General features: G+C 44.3%; 1 protein-coding gene across 6 annotated transcripts in view; it reads left to right on the plus strand.

The window, feature by feature from the left end:
* The window catches only part of LOC121291651 (ras/Rap GTPase-activating protein SynGAP-like), a 718,122-nt gene that overhangs the window by 666,996 nt on the left and 35,633 nt on the right, over positions 1–15,493 (plus strand). For all 6 annotated transcript variants that reach the window (XM_041213126.1, XM_041213127.1, XM_041213129.1 and 3 more), the window contains 4 exons: positions 6,975–7,119; positions 9,338–9,574; positions 11,023–11,224; positions 11,930–12,111. In XM_041213126.1, coding sequence (XP_041069060.1) covers positions 6,975–7,119; positions 9,338–9,574; positions 11,023–11,224; positions 11,930–12,111 — 766 coding nt within the window. The remainder of the gene's footprint in view (positions 1–6,974; positions 7,120–9,337; positions 9,575–11,022; positions 11,225–11,929; positions 12,112–15,493) is intronic.

Genomic DNA, 15,493 nt, shown 5'->3' on the forward strand with positions numbered 1-15,493 from the left:
TTGAATCGTTTTCAAATAATCTTTCTTCGAATAATTCTCATAGCCAGAGCTGTGTGGCCATTTTTTTTCTCTTTTTTTTTCAAAAAGGCCATTCAGCCTGTCAAAAAATTTATTTCCCTCCACAGGCTGTGTATGCCAAACCTCAGGAATGTAAAAGCTTGATGTCTTTTTGGTTTCTGCTCTGCAGTGTACTGTGAAGACACATATCCAGTTTAAATCCATGTTTCCATTACTTTCATATATCTTAAGCTGCTCATACTAACCCAATCTTGGTGTTCTGATTTAGGACCTAACCATCAGTGAGGCAACAGCGCTCGGAACAGCGCTTTCCCAAAACCTTCCGGCCCCATCAAATTCAAAACAGGACACACCAGCGTGTAAGACATATAAGTGCAGATAGAACTGAGATCCTGGGCGATGTGAGCTGGATTACCAGCAGACCTGGGTCAGATATGGCCCACTGGATGGCCTGACCTGCTGTATCCCCACCCACCCTCTCCACCCTCCCTCCCCCAATTGAAGGGGCAACCTTCAATCTACTGAGTGAGGAAAGTAACCAGGGGCAACAAATTTAACGTCCACACACAACCCTCCGACAACCAAGGGAAATCCAGGATACCACCGGTCCAGTGAGCTATCCAATCCAAGTTACGCCAATGACCACTGAAGCAAGGGTGTGTCAATTCACCATTGGAACTAGGCCATTCAGGAATGAAAAAAAGGAGGCATTGATAGTTTCCTGTTGGGTAAGGGTATTAAGGGTAATGGTGTTACGGCGAGTTGATGGAGTTTATGGTACAAATTAGTGGCATCTGATTGAATGGTGAAGTAGGCTTGAGGGGTTGACTAACACCCTCTTGTCCCTATGTTGACACAGTGGAATTATCTTCCCCACATACACCTCCTCCTCCTCCTCCCACCCCCCCCTCCCCTCCCCCATCCCTTCAAAAAGCTGTAGATGCTAGGGGACAACTGAAGTTTTCAGAACAAGATTGATGGATTTTTGCTGTGTGAAAATACCAAGGGAGAAGAAGCAAAGGAGGGAAATGGAGTTAGGGAAAAGGTTGGGCACAATCTAACTGAATGGCCGATCAGACTCCGGGGAGGCTGAGTGGCCACCTCCTGTTCCAGTGTAGTGGTGTGGTTTTCATTAACTCCAACAAAATCATATTGACTAAAATCACTTTTACTAACAACACAACAAATGAATAAGCTACTTAATAAAAATAATAACTAAAACTGAAATTAGTTTGTGCAATTAAAACTGCCCTGCTGACCAGTCACATTCCATGACCAACTTCCCCCGAGAGTCACCATCTTCATCTTGAGCCTTGTGCTTTGTAGAGTGTTCGATGAGCTCCATATGACCCTGCCTTTCTGTGCTCTGATCCAATTCTGACACCAACATTTCATTTATGTAGCACCTTTAATTGACTAAAACCAAACCACAGCACTTCACATTATGAAACAAAAAAGTTTGACATTGAGCCACATTAAGAAAGGTGGCCAAAAGCTGTCAAAACAGGCCAAAAGAGGAGTTAGGTTTTAGGGATCTTCTTAAAGGAGAGAGAAAGAGACGTAAAGAGGAGATAAAAGCAAAAAACTGCAGATGCTGGAAATCCAAAACAGAAATAAAAATACCTGGAAAATCTCAGCAGGTCTGGCAGCATCTGCGGAGAGGGACACAGTTAACGTTTTGAGTCCGAATGACTTTTGTGACGTAAAGAGGAGGTTTGGTTTTGGGAGGAATTTCCAGAATTTAGGGCCCAGTTACATTATGGAGTCATGGTGCAAGAGTGGGCAAATCTTAGACCACTATTTTCCACTGGAATGATGAGGCACCATTTTTTTTTAATGAACCGCTTTAGAAAAGTGGGAATCTCAGAATCTATTGGTTATATACATATTAGATGGTCCCAGGAGGAATAACATTTTGACCCTGACCTTGCTGGAAGGGCAGAATTAACACGCAAGTCAGAAGGGTCTCTGCTGCCAGCCACACCTCTCCCCCCGCCTCATACTGGCACTAAAAGGATTACAGTATACTAAGAGGACGACTGCAGAGTTTAGTCTTATACATACACCCTTGAGTATAGAAGATCAGGAAGTGATCTAATTGAAGTGTTCAAGGTGATTAAAGGAGTTGATAAGGTAGAGAGAAGCTATTTCCTCTGGTGGGTAGCACCTTATAATTAGAGCTAGGCTTTTCAGGAGTGATGTCTGAAGTAGTTCTTCAAAAAAAGGCAAGTGAAAATCTGTCTCTCTCTTCCCTATTTCGAACCGGAGACTGATAGGTTTTTGTTAGGCGAGATTATGGGGTTGATTATATGGATCAGCCATGAATGGCAAGTCAGGTTCGAGGGGCTGAACGGCCAACTACTGTTCTTATGTTACTTTCTCTCATGAAATCTTATCAGAGGGCAGTCACTTCTTGCACCAGACCCCTCCCCTTCTGACACAACACCACTCAAAGTGACAAGACTGGTGGGGCAACTCCCCCTGACAGTTCCGCTCTCCCCGTGGCTGCGCTAAGTAGGCGCATTTACTGTACCGACACAGAAGCGAGGAACATCAGGCAGCTGCAAAGACATTGTTGCAGGTTTCTTTTTTAAAGCTGAGCTCTTCAACCTAAACACCTGACCTATTCAATCCCCGACCCACTTCCAACCGTGCCTATCCTCTTTATACTAATGCATCCATCCACCTGATTTGCAATGTCAAAATGCAAGGAGGTGGTGTTGGGAGTCCAGCTGTGCCTTACTTCTGACAGTGGAGCAAGGCTCAAGCAAACTTGGCCCCTTGACCTTTTTGTTGTTTAATGGGGATTTGCCTGTATTATGTGTTCGGTGTACAGGAATCCAGTGGACAGGAGGACAGCACTTTAGTTTCCAACCAGCCCATTCCAGAAACAGAATCAACCCTTCTCTACCTCCATTATTTCTTTTTCATTTGCTACCCTGTCCAGCTCCAGTTGCACCTTTTAAGCTCCATCTCCACTTCTTTTAAAGTTCCCCTTCTGCCACAGTCATACAAAGTGCAGGATCACATCAGTTATGGGAAGATTTGGTCCATTGACTATCTGTAAATGAAATCAGAACCCAGTCTTTGGATTTTCGTTACAAACTGAGCAAATCTTCCAAAATCTTCGCGCAGTGTGAATTTCACAGTGGAGTGTTTCCTCCCTGCAATGGCCCAGCTTGAAATGAGCTTGGTGAGGAGAACCAAGCCAAGCAGTTCACTTGCTCATGTTCCTTTGGCGGGTGTGGGGATTAGAAGCAGGAGAATTGGTGAAGTCAGTTGAAATTATGATGCGTTGGTGGTACAATGTAAAGAGACCTTTATTCTGCCCTGTACTAGACCTGGAAATTGTTTGAGGGGACAGTGCATAGGGGGATGTTCCCTGTGTCTAACCGGTCCTGTACCTGACCCGGAAGTGTTGATGTTGATTTAAGAGGCAGAAATTAAGAAGTTGGAAAAATAAGTGACTGGCTCAGGAAAAGGCCCTTAAACTTACCAAGCTGGCACTCTGTATAGACTGACTATGTGCTATTTGTTCCGTATTAGAGTCAACCTAAATCATTTATTTTCCTCTGAGAAGACCCGCAATCTTTCATTCATCCTGTTCCCAAAGGTAAATCAAGTTAACCTTAAGAGCGACACTCTACACCTTCGACTGGTTTCCTTCCTTGATAGGACATTCCATGGTTGAAGTTGGTCATGGTCCACATAGCATTCCAACATCGCTATCTGCACTTATCCTCAGCCCCATTCCTAATCAGATGGGGTGTGGTATGGTGTTGGAGTGCGTGGGATGACATGTTTGACCATGCATGAAATATGCATGCATGTGATATGTATCTGGGTGTTTGAGTGACAGAGTGTTTGAAGGATTGTGTGGTGGATGTTTGCATTGGCCTGTCCACGTGTTCTGACATGTACGTGACATTATTTGGGCGTACATGGAATGGAATATTTGCATAGTGTGAGTGACAGGTTGTTTTGGGGTATGAGTGCTGGGACGTTTGGGAGGGATGAAGTAGAGTTCCTGGGAATGACTTGAGGTTTGATTGGTCTGGTGCTCCGGATGGGATGTAATAGGGTTGTTGGGAATGATTGGGGGCTTAGAGTGTGATTGATGGGGTGACTGGGGATACAAGCGACATGACAGTTGGGCTGCATGTGATAAAATAGTGTGGGTGGTTTGGGTTTGCCTGTGATGGGACATTGAATGGTGTGCATTATGAAAGGTTGGATAGAAACACAGAAAAATTTACAGCAGAGAAAGGGATCATTGGCCCCATCATGTCCCTGCCTGCTGAAAATAGCTATCCAATCAAATCCCACTTTCCAGCTTTTTGTTCCGTAGCTCGTAGTTTACAGGCAGTGAGGATTTCTGCCTCTATCACCTTTTCAGGCAGTGAGCTCCAGACCCTCACCACCTTCTGAGGGAAAAAGTTCATCCTCGACTCCCACTTAAACCTATGCCCCCAGTTTTTTTTTGACCTCTGTGCTAATGAGATTAGGCCCTTCCTACTCATATAGGCCCTTCATAATTTCATACACCTCAATTAAATCTTCCCCATAGGCCTCCTCTGTTCCAAAGGGGAAAAAAAGCATAGCGCATCCAATCTTCGCTCATAGCTAAAGTTCTCCATTCCAGTCAACATCCTTGTAAACCTCTTCTGTATCCTCTAGGGTGCTCAGATCTTTGCGGTGACCAGAACTATATTCAGTACTCTAGCTTCAGGTGAATTCATTTTTTATACTGTTCTAGCATAACATCCCTGCTCTTATGCTCTAGGCCTCAGCCAGTAAAAGAAAGTCTCCCCCATGCTTTCTTGATCACCTAATCTCCAATCTTGCTACCTTCATGGATTTGCAGACATATACTCCCAAGGTTCCTCTTCCTCTAGACTTTTCAGAATCCTATCATTTGTTGAATATTCCTTTGCCTTGTTAGCCTTCTCCAGATGCATTATCTCACACTTCTTGGGATTGAACTCCATTTGGCACTTTTCTGACTACCTGTCCAGCCAATTGATATCTTCCTGCAGTCTACAGCTTTCTTCCTCACCATTAACCACACAGCCAATTTTCATATAATCTGCAAACTTCTTAATCATAACCTCCCATTTAAGTCTAAATTATTGATATATGTCACTAACAGCAAGGGGCCCAGCACTGAGCCCTGTGGAACCCCATTGGAAACAGAATTCCAGTCACAAAAACACCAGTCTACAATAAGCCTTTGTTTCCTGTCAGTCAGTTAATTTTGGATTCAACTTGCCACTTTCCCTTGGATTCCATGGACTTTAATTTCTTTCCTAGCTCTTCAAACACTGCCTTCAGGACCGCATCCCCCTTTCTACCCATGTCATTGGTTCCAATATGGATGAGGACCTCTGGTTGGTCACTGTCCCCCCTCAGAATGTTCTGCAGTGGTTCAGTGGCACTCTGGACCCCAGCACTAGGGAGGTAACATACCATCTTGGAGTCACATCTTCTGTCACAGAAATGCCTCTCTGCTCCCCAAGCTATTGAGTCCCCTACCACTATTGCTTTCCTAATCCTCCTTCTCCACCCATGTCCCTTATCCCCCACACAGCTGAATAATACAGTTAACTTGGATCTGGTTGCACTCTCCAGATGAAACATCACCCTCACCAGTATCCAGAACTGAATATCGATGGGATTGAGAAGCACTCAGGAGACTCCTGCACTACCTGCCTGTTTCTGATTGACTGGTGGTCACCCAGTCCTTCCTTGCCTGCACACTGTTGGCACCAGAAATGAGCTATCCACATAAACTCACTGACGCACCGCAGTGAGTAAAGCTGCCACTCAAGCTCTGAAACCCTGAGCTCAAGCTCCTATAGCTGGCAACACTTCCTACACTTGCGGCTGTCAGGACTCAAGAAGTGTCATGGAGTTCCCACATGGAACAGGATGTGCATCCCAATGGTCTAAAGTGCCCTGCCATGCCTCTGTTTACTAGACTGTTCCCTAATTTAAGATAAATAAGCTTAAAACTTAAATCAACACTCAACAGCTACTCACCAATCAGCTCCTTCCCTTGTATTTATGCCACTTTATTTTATAGGGAAATTAACTTAACTGATTATTTATCGCAGATTTTTATTTATTGCAGATTTTAATTTACTGAAAAAATTGGAATGTTTTCTCCCTAGATCTGATTAATTAATTATACACTGGTTGCAATTATGATAAATGAACCAATATTCAATGTATAAAATGTTAAAATTTATGTGTTTTATAAAATTGGCTTACATTTAGTTTTATACTAATTAATTATCTAGCTTACGTTATAAGCTAATTAATTTAAATTTGATGTGTACCTATAGACTTACCCCCATGGACTTCCTTGTGCTGTGACTTTACTAAGGGATTTTGCTTTCTCCCATTTCACCGACTCAGTCAGACTGGCGCTTTATGCTGCTGTTCTGGGCCTTGCCCTTTATGCTGCTCTACACTAGGTTTTGTGCTGCTCCACTTTGTCCTTGACTTTGTCCTTTATTCTGCTCTGTGCCAAGCCTCACCTTCCCTGTTGATCTGCTCCACTCACAGCTTCGCCCTTTATGATGCTCCACTGCAGGTCTCGGATGGTGTGTGTGTGATGGAACGTTTGATGCTGTTTGTGTGGGGCAGGGTATTGTGTGATGTAAGGTTGGTAGTGTGTATGTGATGTGATTCTGGATGGTGGTGTGATGGGATGTGATGTTGGATGGTGTATGTGATGGAATGTTTGGTGTGTGTGTAAGAGAGATGGAACTTTAGATGGTGTGCTTGTGATGTGATTTGGATAGTGGTGTGATGGGGGGGTGAGGGTGTGTGTGTGACGTTGAATGGTGTGATGAACGGCATGTTTTGGAATGGAATGAAATGCGATTGTGTGAGTGATATGACAAGTGGCAGGGAGTAGAGAATAACTAAGATTAACTGTATCTTTCTCACAGGGGAGTTTATCCGAGCACTTTATGAATCTGAAGAGAACTGCGAGGTAGACCCGGCTAAGTGCACCTTTTCCACTTTGGCTGATCACCAGGCTAACCTGAGGATGTGCTGCGAGCTGGCACTTTGCAAGATCGTCAACTCCCATTGGTCAGTGCTGGTGTAATTTGACAGATGTAAAACCAGTAGTTGCAGGGACTGAAGTCAAGAGCAGTGTCCAAACAAGTGTGGGATCTTAAAGTCAGAGGACAGAGAGGGACACATCTTTTACTTCCAGTGAATATTATCAAGAATCCTTTGTTGGAATATTGGGACCAGTGTTCAAATCCAGCCTGTGGAGAGGGAATGAACCTCCGATGAGGATAATTGTTTCTTTTCACTTCTGGAACCTTGGTTCAAACACAGTCACGTCAGAAAGACTAACCATTCTATGATCTAAGAGGCTAGATAGTGAAGTAAATGATGGAATTGTTCATTAATTCTGGTATCACAGTTCAAATCCAGGGAGACCAGCTCCTTTTCTGTTGAGGGTGAAGTGACTCAAACATCTGTCCAGAGGAGGGATGGGGGTGAAACAAGCCCTTATCAGGGGATTGACCAATTGATGACCTGCTAAGGCAGATTTTCAACTTGCTGGCGAAGGTGAAGCTGACTAGCGGAAGTCAAAATTAGGCACTTTGCATAAACGGTGTCCGAAACCAAACACCATGGGTGGAATTTTGAAGCCTTGTTGGGCAAGAGATGGGGCCCTAAAATGCGCCAAGTCGTTCAAAATTCCATTGACTTTGGCAAGAATGGAAGATCCCGCCGGCGGCAGCGGCTGTAACATTCCGCCCCACACCTAAAAGGACCATACCAGAACCGAGAGTTTATAACTATCAAGAAAGGCCAGACAGGCCTGTGATATTTAAAAGTATGAAGACATAGAGAAGACGTGGGAGCCCAAAACTAGTGGAAATAAATATAAGATAGTCAACAATAATTTCAGTAAGGAATTGTTTACCCAGCGAGTGGTTAAAACGTGGAACTTGCACAAGTAGCTGAGGTGATAAGCCTGGATATGTCTAACGGGAAGGTAGGCGTATAGTTACATGACGGAGAAAGGAATAGAAGAATATGTGGATAGATAAAGAGGGGTGGGAGAAGGCTTGTGAGGTGTATAAACCTCAGCTCAGAGCAAATGAGCCCAAAGGCTTGTTTTTCTGCTACATTCTATGTACGCAATTCTATGTAAAGTTTTACATCTGGACAGCAAGTTGATAACTACCCTAGTGCATTTTCCTCTAGCTCTAAGAACTCAAATCTAAGTCAAGTGAACAGAGTTCTCTTTATTCTCTATTTTGAAAGGGGGAGACTGAAATCTCACTGCTGATTGTTGTTGGCCATGGGGGACTTAGTCAACTGAACTTGGGATGAGTCCCTTACACAGCAGGCCTCACTGTTGATTTTGGTTAACCGTGACATCAAGGCACAAGTACTGTGTGATTTCGATTGGTATAACATTTTGTTTTGTTCCTATTTTATCATTTTGGTCAGTGTGTTTGTTCATTGAACCAAACAAAATATCTCCACAAACTTCTTCAAATTCTCATCCCTCTCTGGAGACGCAAACTCTCACTTGGGGTATAGCTCCATGGGTGTAGGCCACGTTCCAGTTCTTCGCCACAATAGCTGTCCTTTTTGCACCGGCCTGGAGAGTTGGAATGCTGGCAAGCTATTCAACTGTGGCTGCCTCATGGACCCTTCTGCTGTCCATGCTACCACTCAATAGCAATCAGGAAAGCAATCCCGCCCATTTTGTCTCCTTCCAACCAGGTCAAATGGAACCCCACTCTCCACACCCCACCCCCCCTGTCTCCCCCAACCACTCCCAGCCAGCATCACTCTGATCAAAGTAACTTGGCACAAACTGAAAATGGAATCTTCTAGGCCCAGTGCCAGACCTGGCAGGTTAGTTTCAAACTACATTCTTGGGAGAGAAACATGTAATCATACAGCACATAAACAGCCCATGACGCATGGTGCTGGCTCTGCCAAGGATTGATCCACTTAGTTTCACACCTGCACTTTCCTCATTTTTTTTCACTTAAGTATTTATCTAGTTCTTTGTTGAAAGTTGCTACTGAATCTGCTTTCAGCGCACCTTCAGGCAGTACATTCCTCTCATGAAAACTTACAGCCTAAATAGACTTACTGAAAAGACTTGGAGAGTACCAGTGAGCCATGGTTGAACTACCTGGTGTTTTCATATTTAACCGTCTGCAATGAGTGAAAGGGAAGCCATGTTAAATATCATGTTGCACAGTGCCTTTGTCCCCAGTTAAAGTGACCAACTTTGATAATGTCTTACCCTTGCTCTCTTTAACAGCGTCTTTCCACGTGAGCTGAAGGAAGTTTTTGCCTCCTGGAGGCATCGGTGTGCTGAACGTGGCAGAGAAGACATCGCCGACCGTCTGATCAGCGCCTCCTTGTTCCTCCGCTTCCTCTGCCCCGCCATCATGTCTCCCAGCCTCTTCAACCTGATGCAGGAGTATCCAGATGACCGCACCTCTCGAACTTTGACCCTTATAGCCAAAGTCATTCAAAATCTGGCCAACTTTACCAAGTAAGTTCTCCCAGGCCCGCGGAAGCCGCAGCCTTCTCTCTGTGGGTAAAGTAGCCTGTGTGAGGGACTTGAGAGGTAAGTGTTAGCGGTGACCCTGCACAAGAAGCCCCGTTGGAAGAATATCATTGGTAGCAATTCAATAACAGTGCTGGTCTAGGTGTCTTTTTAACTGATAGTAGGTTTTTATTCCCCCTAAATATTTGGTTCATTTTCACCACAAAAACAATCCTGCATGTTGTTGGGTTGATCGAGGATTTTGTTATGTATTTATATTGTTCTTATGTGGAGGTATTATCGGATATGTCACATTACCTTGGCCTATGAAACAAGTTTGAGAATGAGGAAATACTGAAAATTCTATTAAATGTAAATGCACGTACACCAAGGACTCTTGCAAATGTGTCATCTTGACTGGAGCTCCAATATGTTGTATCTTTTGTAAGTTTAGTGATGTAGAAGAAACGTGGGACCCACATGTCATCGTGTTCTGTGTGTAAGCAGTCAACAAGCTTGTTCAGTGGTGTGGTTAGCTGTTACCTATTGTTCTGCAGGCCTCTGATGTCTGGGGTTGTTTATTACACTTCAGACGTTCCTCACGTGAGTGATCATTAGTTTTCTGTTGCATTCAAAATGTCAAAGAGCCACTGCAGAATTAGTACGAATATGTGGATTATGTATTTCAGAACTTTACAAAGTCTATTGTAGAATCACAGAAATGATACAGCACAACAGGCAGCCATTCAGCCCATCATGTCTGTGTTAGCTCTTTGAAAGAGTTGTACTATTAGTCCACTGCACCCCTGCCGACTCTTTCCCAAAGCCCTGCAATATTTTTCCCCTTCAAGTATTTATCCAATTCTCTTTTGAAAGTTATTTTGAATGTTTCCATCAGGCAGTACATTCCAGATCACAACCACCTGCTGCATAAATCACTTCTTTCTTTTGTCAACTTTTTTTAACCTTACATTTGTGCCCTCTGGTTACTTACCCCTCTGCTACTGGAAACAGTTTTTGTTTAATTAACTCTATTAAAAACCCTCCATGATTTTGAATATCTCTGTTAAATCTCCCTGAACATCCTCTGCTCCAAAGAGATCAATCCCAGCTTTTCTAGCCTCTCCTCATAACTGAAGCCTTTCATTCTGGTTCTTGTAAATCTCTTGTGTCCCCTCGCTAAGGCCTTTACACCATACTTGAAGTGTGGTGTCCAGAATTGTTGATTAGTGGTGAGTGGTCATTATTCTCTGTAACATTCAAAGTCTCAAACAGCCATTGCGGAATGTGTACTGATATCTGGATATATATCTGGGAATACTTACTGTGCTTATTCTACCTGCTTTACCTACACTGACAAGATGTTTCTCGTTTGTTGTGGAGACAGATCAGAGATGAACCGAAGTAGCTTGTGTTGCTATTGTGCTGCTTTTCTTCCTCCTCCATCTGATTAGGTTCGGCAGTAAGGAGGACTACATGTCTTTCATGAATGAATTTCTGGAGCTCGAGTGGGGTAGCATGCAGCAGTTTCTGATGGAGATCTCCAATCCGGACACAGTCACCAACGCAGCTAGCTTTGAGGGCTACATCGACTTGGGCCGAGAACTCTCCACGCTGCACTCCCTCCTGTGGGAGGTTCTGCCTCAGCTCAGCAAGGTGAAGCATTAAAAATTGCTCAGACAGCTTCTGTACAACTTTACGAATCAATGGAACTTGATGGGGTCTGCGAGGAGTTGGTTGCTTCCTATGTGATTTCACAGGTGTTTGGATCCATTGGCATTTCAAATATAGGAAGTGAATGCGAGTTGTTGGGTCCATTAGCATTATTTATGTGGAAGGTGAATGGTGAGCAATTGGATTTATTGGGATCCTTTCCCTGGGGAGGTACTGGCTCAGCCGCCTGGATCCTGTGATGGGAAGTGTTTGGACTCACTGGAATTCAATGCATTGTGGTTAGATGTAGTTAGGGCCATTTGAATTCTGCCTGGTAGGAGTGAATGGGAAGGACATGTTTGGGTCTCTAGTAAATAATGAGTGAACAGAAAGTGCTTGGGTCAAGTGGGATCCAGCATTACAAATGGGGAGTGTGTGGATCCATTGTATATTGGAGAATGGGTTTGTCAGTTGGGAATCTGTGAAGTGAATGGGAAGTTTTTGGGTACATTGGGATTTGTCATATATGGAGTATCTTGAAAGTACTTGTGTCCTTTATGATTCTATATACCGGAAGTGAATGGATTCACTGGGTTTCATCATTGTGCTGTGATTGCTCTATACTGAGGAATTTTAACACTAAAAGCAACTGTGAATTGCTGTATGTAATTCTCCCTAGCTAAAAATACCTTTCCTATGCCTTTGCAGGAAGCTGTTCTGAAACTGGGTCCCCTCCCCCGCCTTCTCAATGACATAAGTGGGGCCTTGAGAAACCCATCGCATGTACAACGACAATCCAGCCACATAGCGGAACGCTACACTTCCGGGCCCAGCATCAACCGTGGTGTTTCATCTGACCTTCAGAAGTACACAGTTAAAGATCTGAACAGGTGAGGGTAGAAAGCAAGTGACTCACTTTACCACAAAACATTCCCAGGGAAGGTACGACATAGGGTTAACTACAGAGTAAAGCTCCCTCTACACTGTCCCATCAAACATTCCCAGGACACGCAGAACATGGGATAAGTTACAGAGTAAAGCTCCCTCTACACTGTCCCATCAAACACTTCAAGGACAGGTACAGCACGGGGTTAGATACAGAGTTAAGGTTCCTCAACACTGTCTCATCAAACACTCCCAGGACTTCTGTTGAAGGGTCATGAGGACTCGAAACGTCAACTCTTTTCTTCTCCGCCGATGCTGCCAGACCTGCTGAGTTTTAGCTGGTAATTCTGTTTTTGTTTCAGATACAGCATGGGTTAGATACAGAGTAAAACCCCCTCTACACTTTCCCATGAAACACTCTCAGGACAGGTACAGCATGGGGTTAGATACAGAGTAAAGCTCACTCTACACTGTCCCATCAAACACTCCCAGGACAGGTACAGCACAGGATTAGATACAGAATAAAGCTTCCTCTACACTGACCCATCAAACACTCCCAGGGCAGGTACAGCACAGGATTAGATACAGAGTAAAGCTTCTTCTACACTGTCCCGTCAAACACTCCCAGGACAGGTACACCACAGGGTTAGATACAGAGTAAATCTCCCTCTACACTGTCCCATCAAACACTCCCAGGACAGGTACACCACAGGGTTAGATACAGAGTAAAGCTCCCTCTACACTGTCCCATCAAACACTCCCAGGGTTAGATACAGAGTAAAGCTTCCGCTACACTGTCTCATGAAACAGTTCCCAGGACAGGTACAGTGTGGATTAGGTAACAATCTGTCTACACTGTCCCAGCAACGTTCCTTAGTCTAAACTTCTCTACTGCAGCGTTGTGAGAGATCCTTACAGCATAGCCAAGTTGCATTGCCAAGTAGGAATGAATTTTAGTGGTGGCTATTTTAAACTAACCACATTTACATTAGTAGTAAGTTTGCATCTTTAACAGGAGTCTCAAAGATGCGGTCATGGTTACAACATTTGAATTTGATTCTCAATGTTTTTCATCATTCATCATTTCTGGTGATGAATGCAATCTGTTTATCTTGCTGAAGAGCTCAGATAAAGTGTTTGAAGCCCATACTGCATGACTTGCATCAAGTTTTTAATAAAACTGGCAAGCAAAGAGGTCAGTTGAGATTCTCAAACTGGAAGACACCAAGTTTAGCTTTTACAAAGCAGTACATTATAAGTAGAAACAATATCAACAGCAACAGCTTGCATTTTTATAACACCTTTAATGATAATCTTTAAAACATCGGTTATGATCAAATGAGAAGTGATAGAATGGCTCCCCTCTCGTTCCACCTCTTGGTTGGCTGCAATAGATGTTTTTTTAAAGAATCTGCTTGCCAATTCAATGAGTGTTTAAATATTTAAGTGCTGTGGCTGTAAAACACACACACAGACAGGTTCCCTTGTACATTTAGAAAGGAAATCGTACTTATTGCACTTAACACCATACCTAAATAAAAATAATTTAAAAACTCTCCAACTCTCACATTTACATTCAAGAGTCCACACACGTAAGTTACAAAGTGGGAGGGTAGGGTAAACTTTTTAAGAGCCCAAAACAAGTCAGTTACATTAGGATCCTGTAGAATGATGACTTGCATAGTTTGAGATGAGGCTTGTGCCTGGTCACAAAATAGGCAGGACACAAGCTTTCGAGATGGCTGGAGAGAGAGAGAATGCCAACTCAGGGTCCTTCTGATCTCACTCTAACCAGCCAAGGAAGAAACAGTTTCTTAAAACACAAAGAAAGTTAATTTGTTTATCACATGTTCTATTCTCACAAACTGGCTAGTTACCCAAACATGGTTGGTCAAAGCCGATTTCCAGGTCCATTGTTTAACAATTATTAGATTATGGTTGGTGGAGTTCCCTTCTCAGCCAGGATCCATTGTCCAAAGTGACTGACTCCAATGGCTTTGTCCACACCCAGCTGAATACACGTGGATGTTTTGTGAATGGTTCAGGAGATATGTCATTCACACTTAACTAAGTTGATTGTTTCTAGTTGGCTACTTCGAGACAGCCCAGCACCTTGCTGATGCTCTGCCTGCTTAGGAGTTACTCTTTAAGGACTCCATCCCATTCTCTAAGTTCTTTCGCCTCCGTCGCATCTGTTCTGATGATGCCCCTTTCCAAAACAGTTCCTTTGACATGTTCTCCTTCTTCCTTAACCGAGGTTTTCCATCCACGGTCGTTAACAGGGCCCTCAACCGTGTCCAGCCCATCTCCCACGCATCCGCCCTCACACCTTCCTCTCCCTCCCAGAACCATGAAAGGGTCCCCCTTGTCCTCACTTATCATCCCACCAGCCTCCGCATTCAAAGGATTATCCTCCGCCATTTCCGCCAACTCCAGCATGATGCCACCACCAAACACATCTTCCCTTCAAACACAATCCCCATCCACCACTACTCTCCTCCGTCTGGCTGAACTTGTTCTCACACTGAACAATTTCTCCTTCAACTCCTCTCACTTCCTCCAAATAAAATGTGTGGCTATGCGTACCCGCATGGGTTCCAGTTATGCCTGTCTCTTTATGGGGTATGTGGTACGTTCCTTGTTCCAGTCCTACTCCGGCCCCCTTCCACAACTCTTTCTCTGGTACTTCAATGATTGCTTCGGTGCTGCTTCATGGTCTCGTCGGGACCTGGAAAAATTTATTAATTTTGCTTCCAATTTCCACCCCTCCATCATTTTCACATGGTCCATCTCTGACACTTCCCTTCCCTTCCTTGACCTCTCTGTTTCAATCTCTGGTGATAGCCTGTCCACCAATATTCATTACAAGCCTACCCACTCCCACAGCCAACTCGACTACAGCTCCTCACACCCCGCTTCCTGTAAGGACTCCATCCCATTCTCTCAGTTCCTTCGCCTCCGTCACATCTGTTCTGACGATGCTACCTTCAAAAACAGTTCCTCTGACATGTCCTCCTTCTTCCTTAACCGAGGTTTTCCACCCACAGTGGTTGACAGGGCCCTCAACCGTGTCCAGCCCATCTCCCACGCATCTGCCCTCACACCTTCTCCTCCCTCCCAGAACCATGATAGGGTCCCCTTGTCCTCACTTATCACCCCGCAAGTCTCCGCATTCAAAGGATCATCCTCCGCCATTTCCGCCAACTCCAGCATGATGCCACCACCAAACACATCTTCCCTCCACCTCCCCTGGCAGCATTCCGCAGGGATCGTTCCGTCCAGGACCCCCTGGTTCACTCCTCCATCACCCCCTACACCTCAACCCACTCCCACGGCACCTTCCCATGCAACTGCAGAAGGTGCAACACCTGTCCCTTTATTTTCCCT

The sequence above is a fragment of the Carcharodon carcharias genome, chromosome 19 (genome assembly GCF_017639515.1).
Source record: "Carcharodon carcharias isolate sCarCar2 chromosome 19, sCarCar2.pri, whole genome shotgun sequence".
In the NCBI taxonomy this organism is placed as follows: domain Eukaryota; kingdom Metazoa; phylum Chordata; class Chondrichthyes; order Lamniformes; family Lamnidae; genus Carcharodon; species Carcharodon carcharias.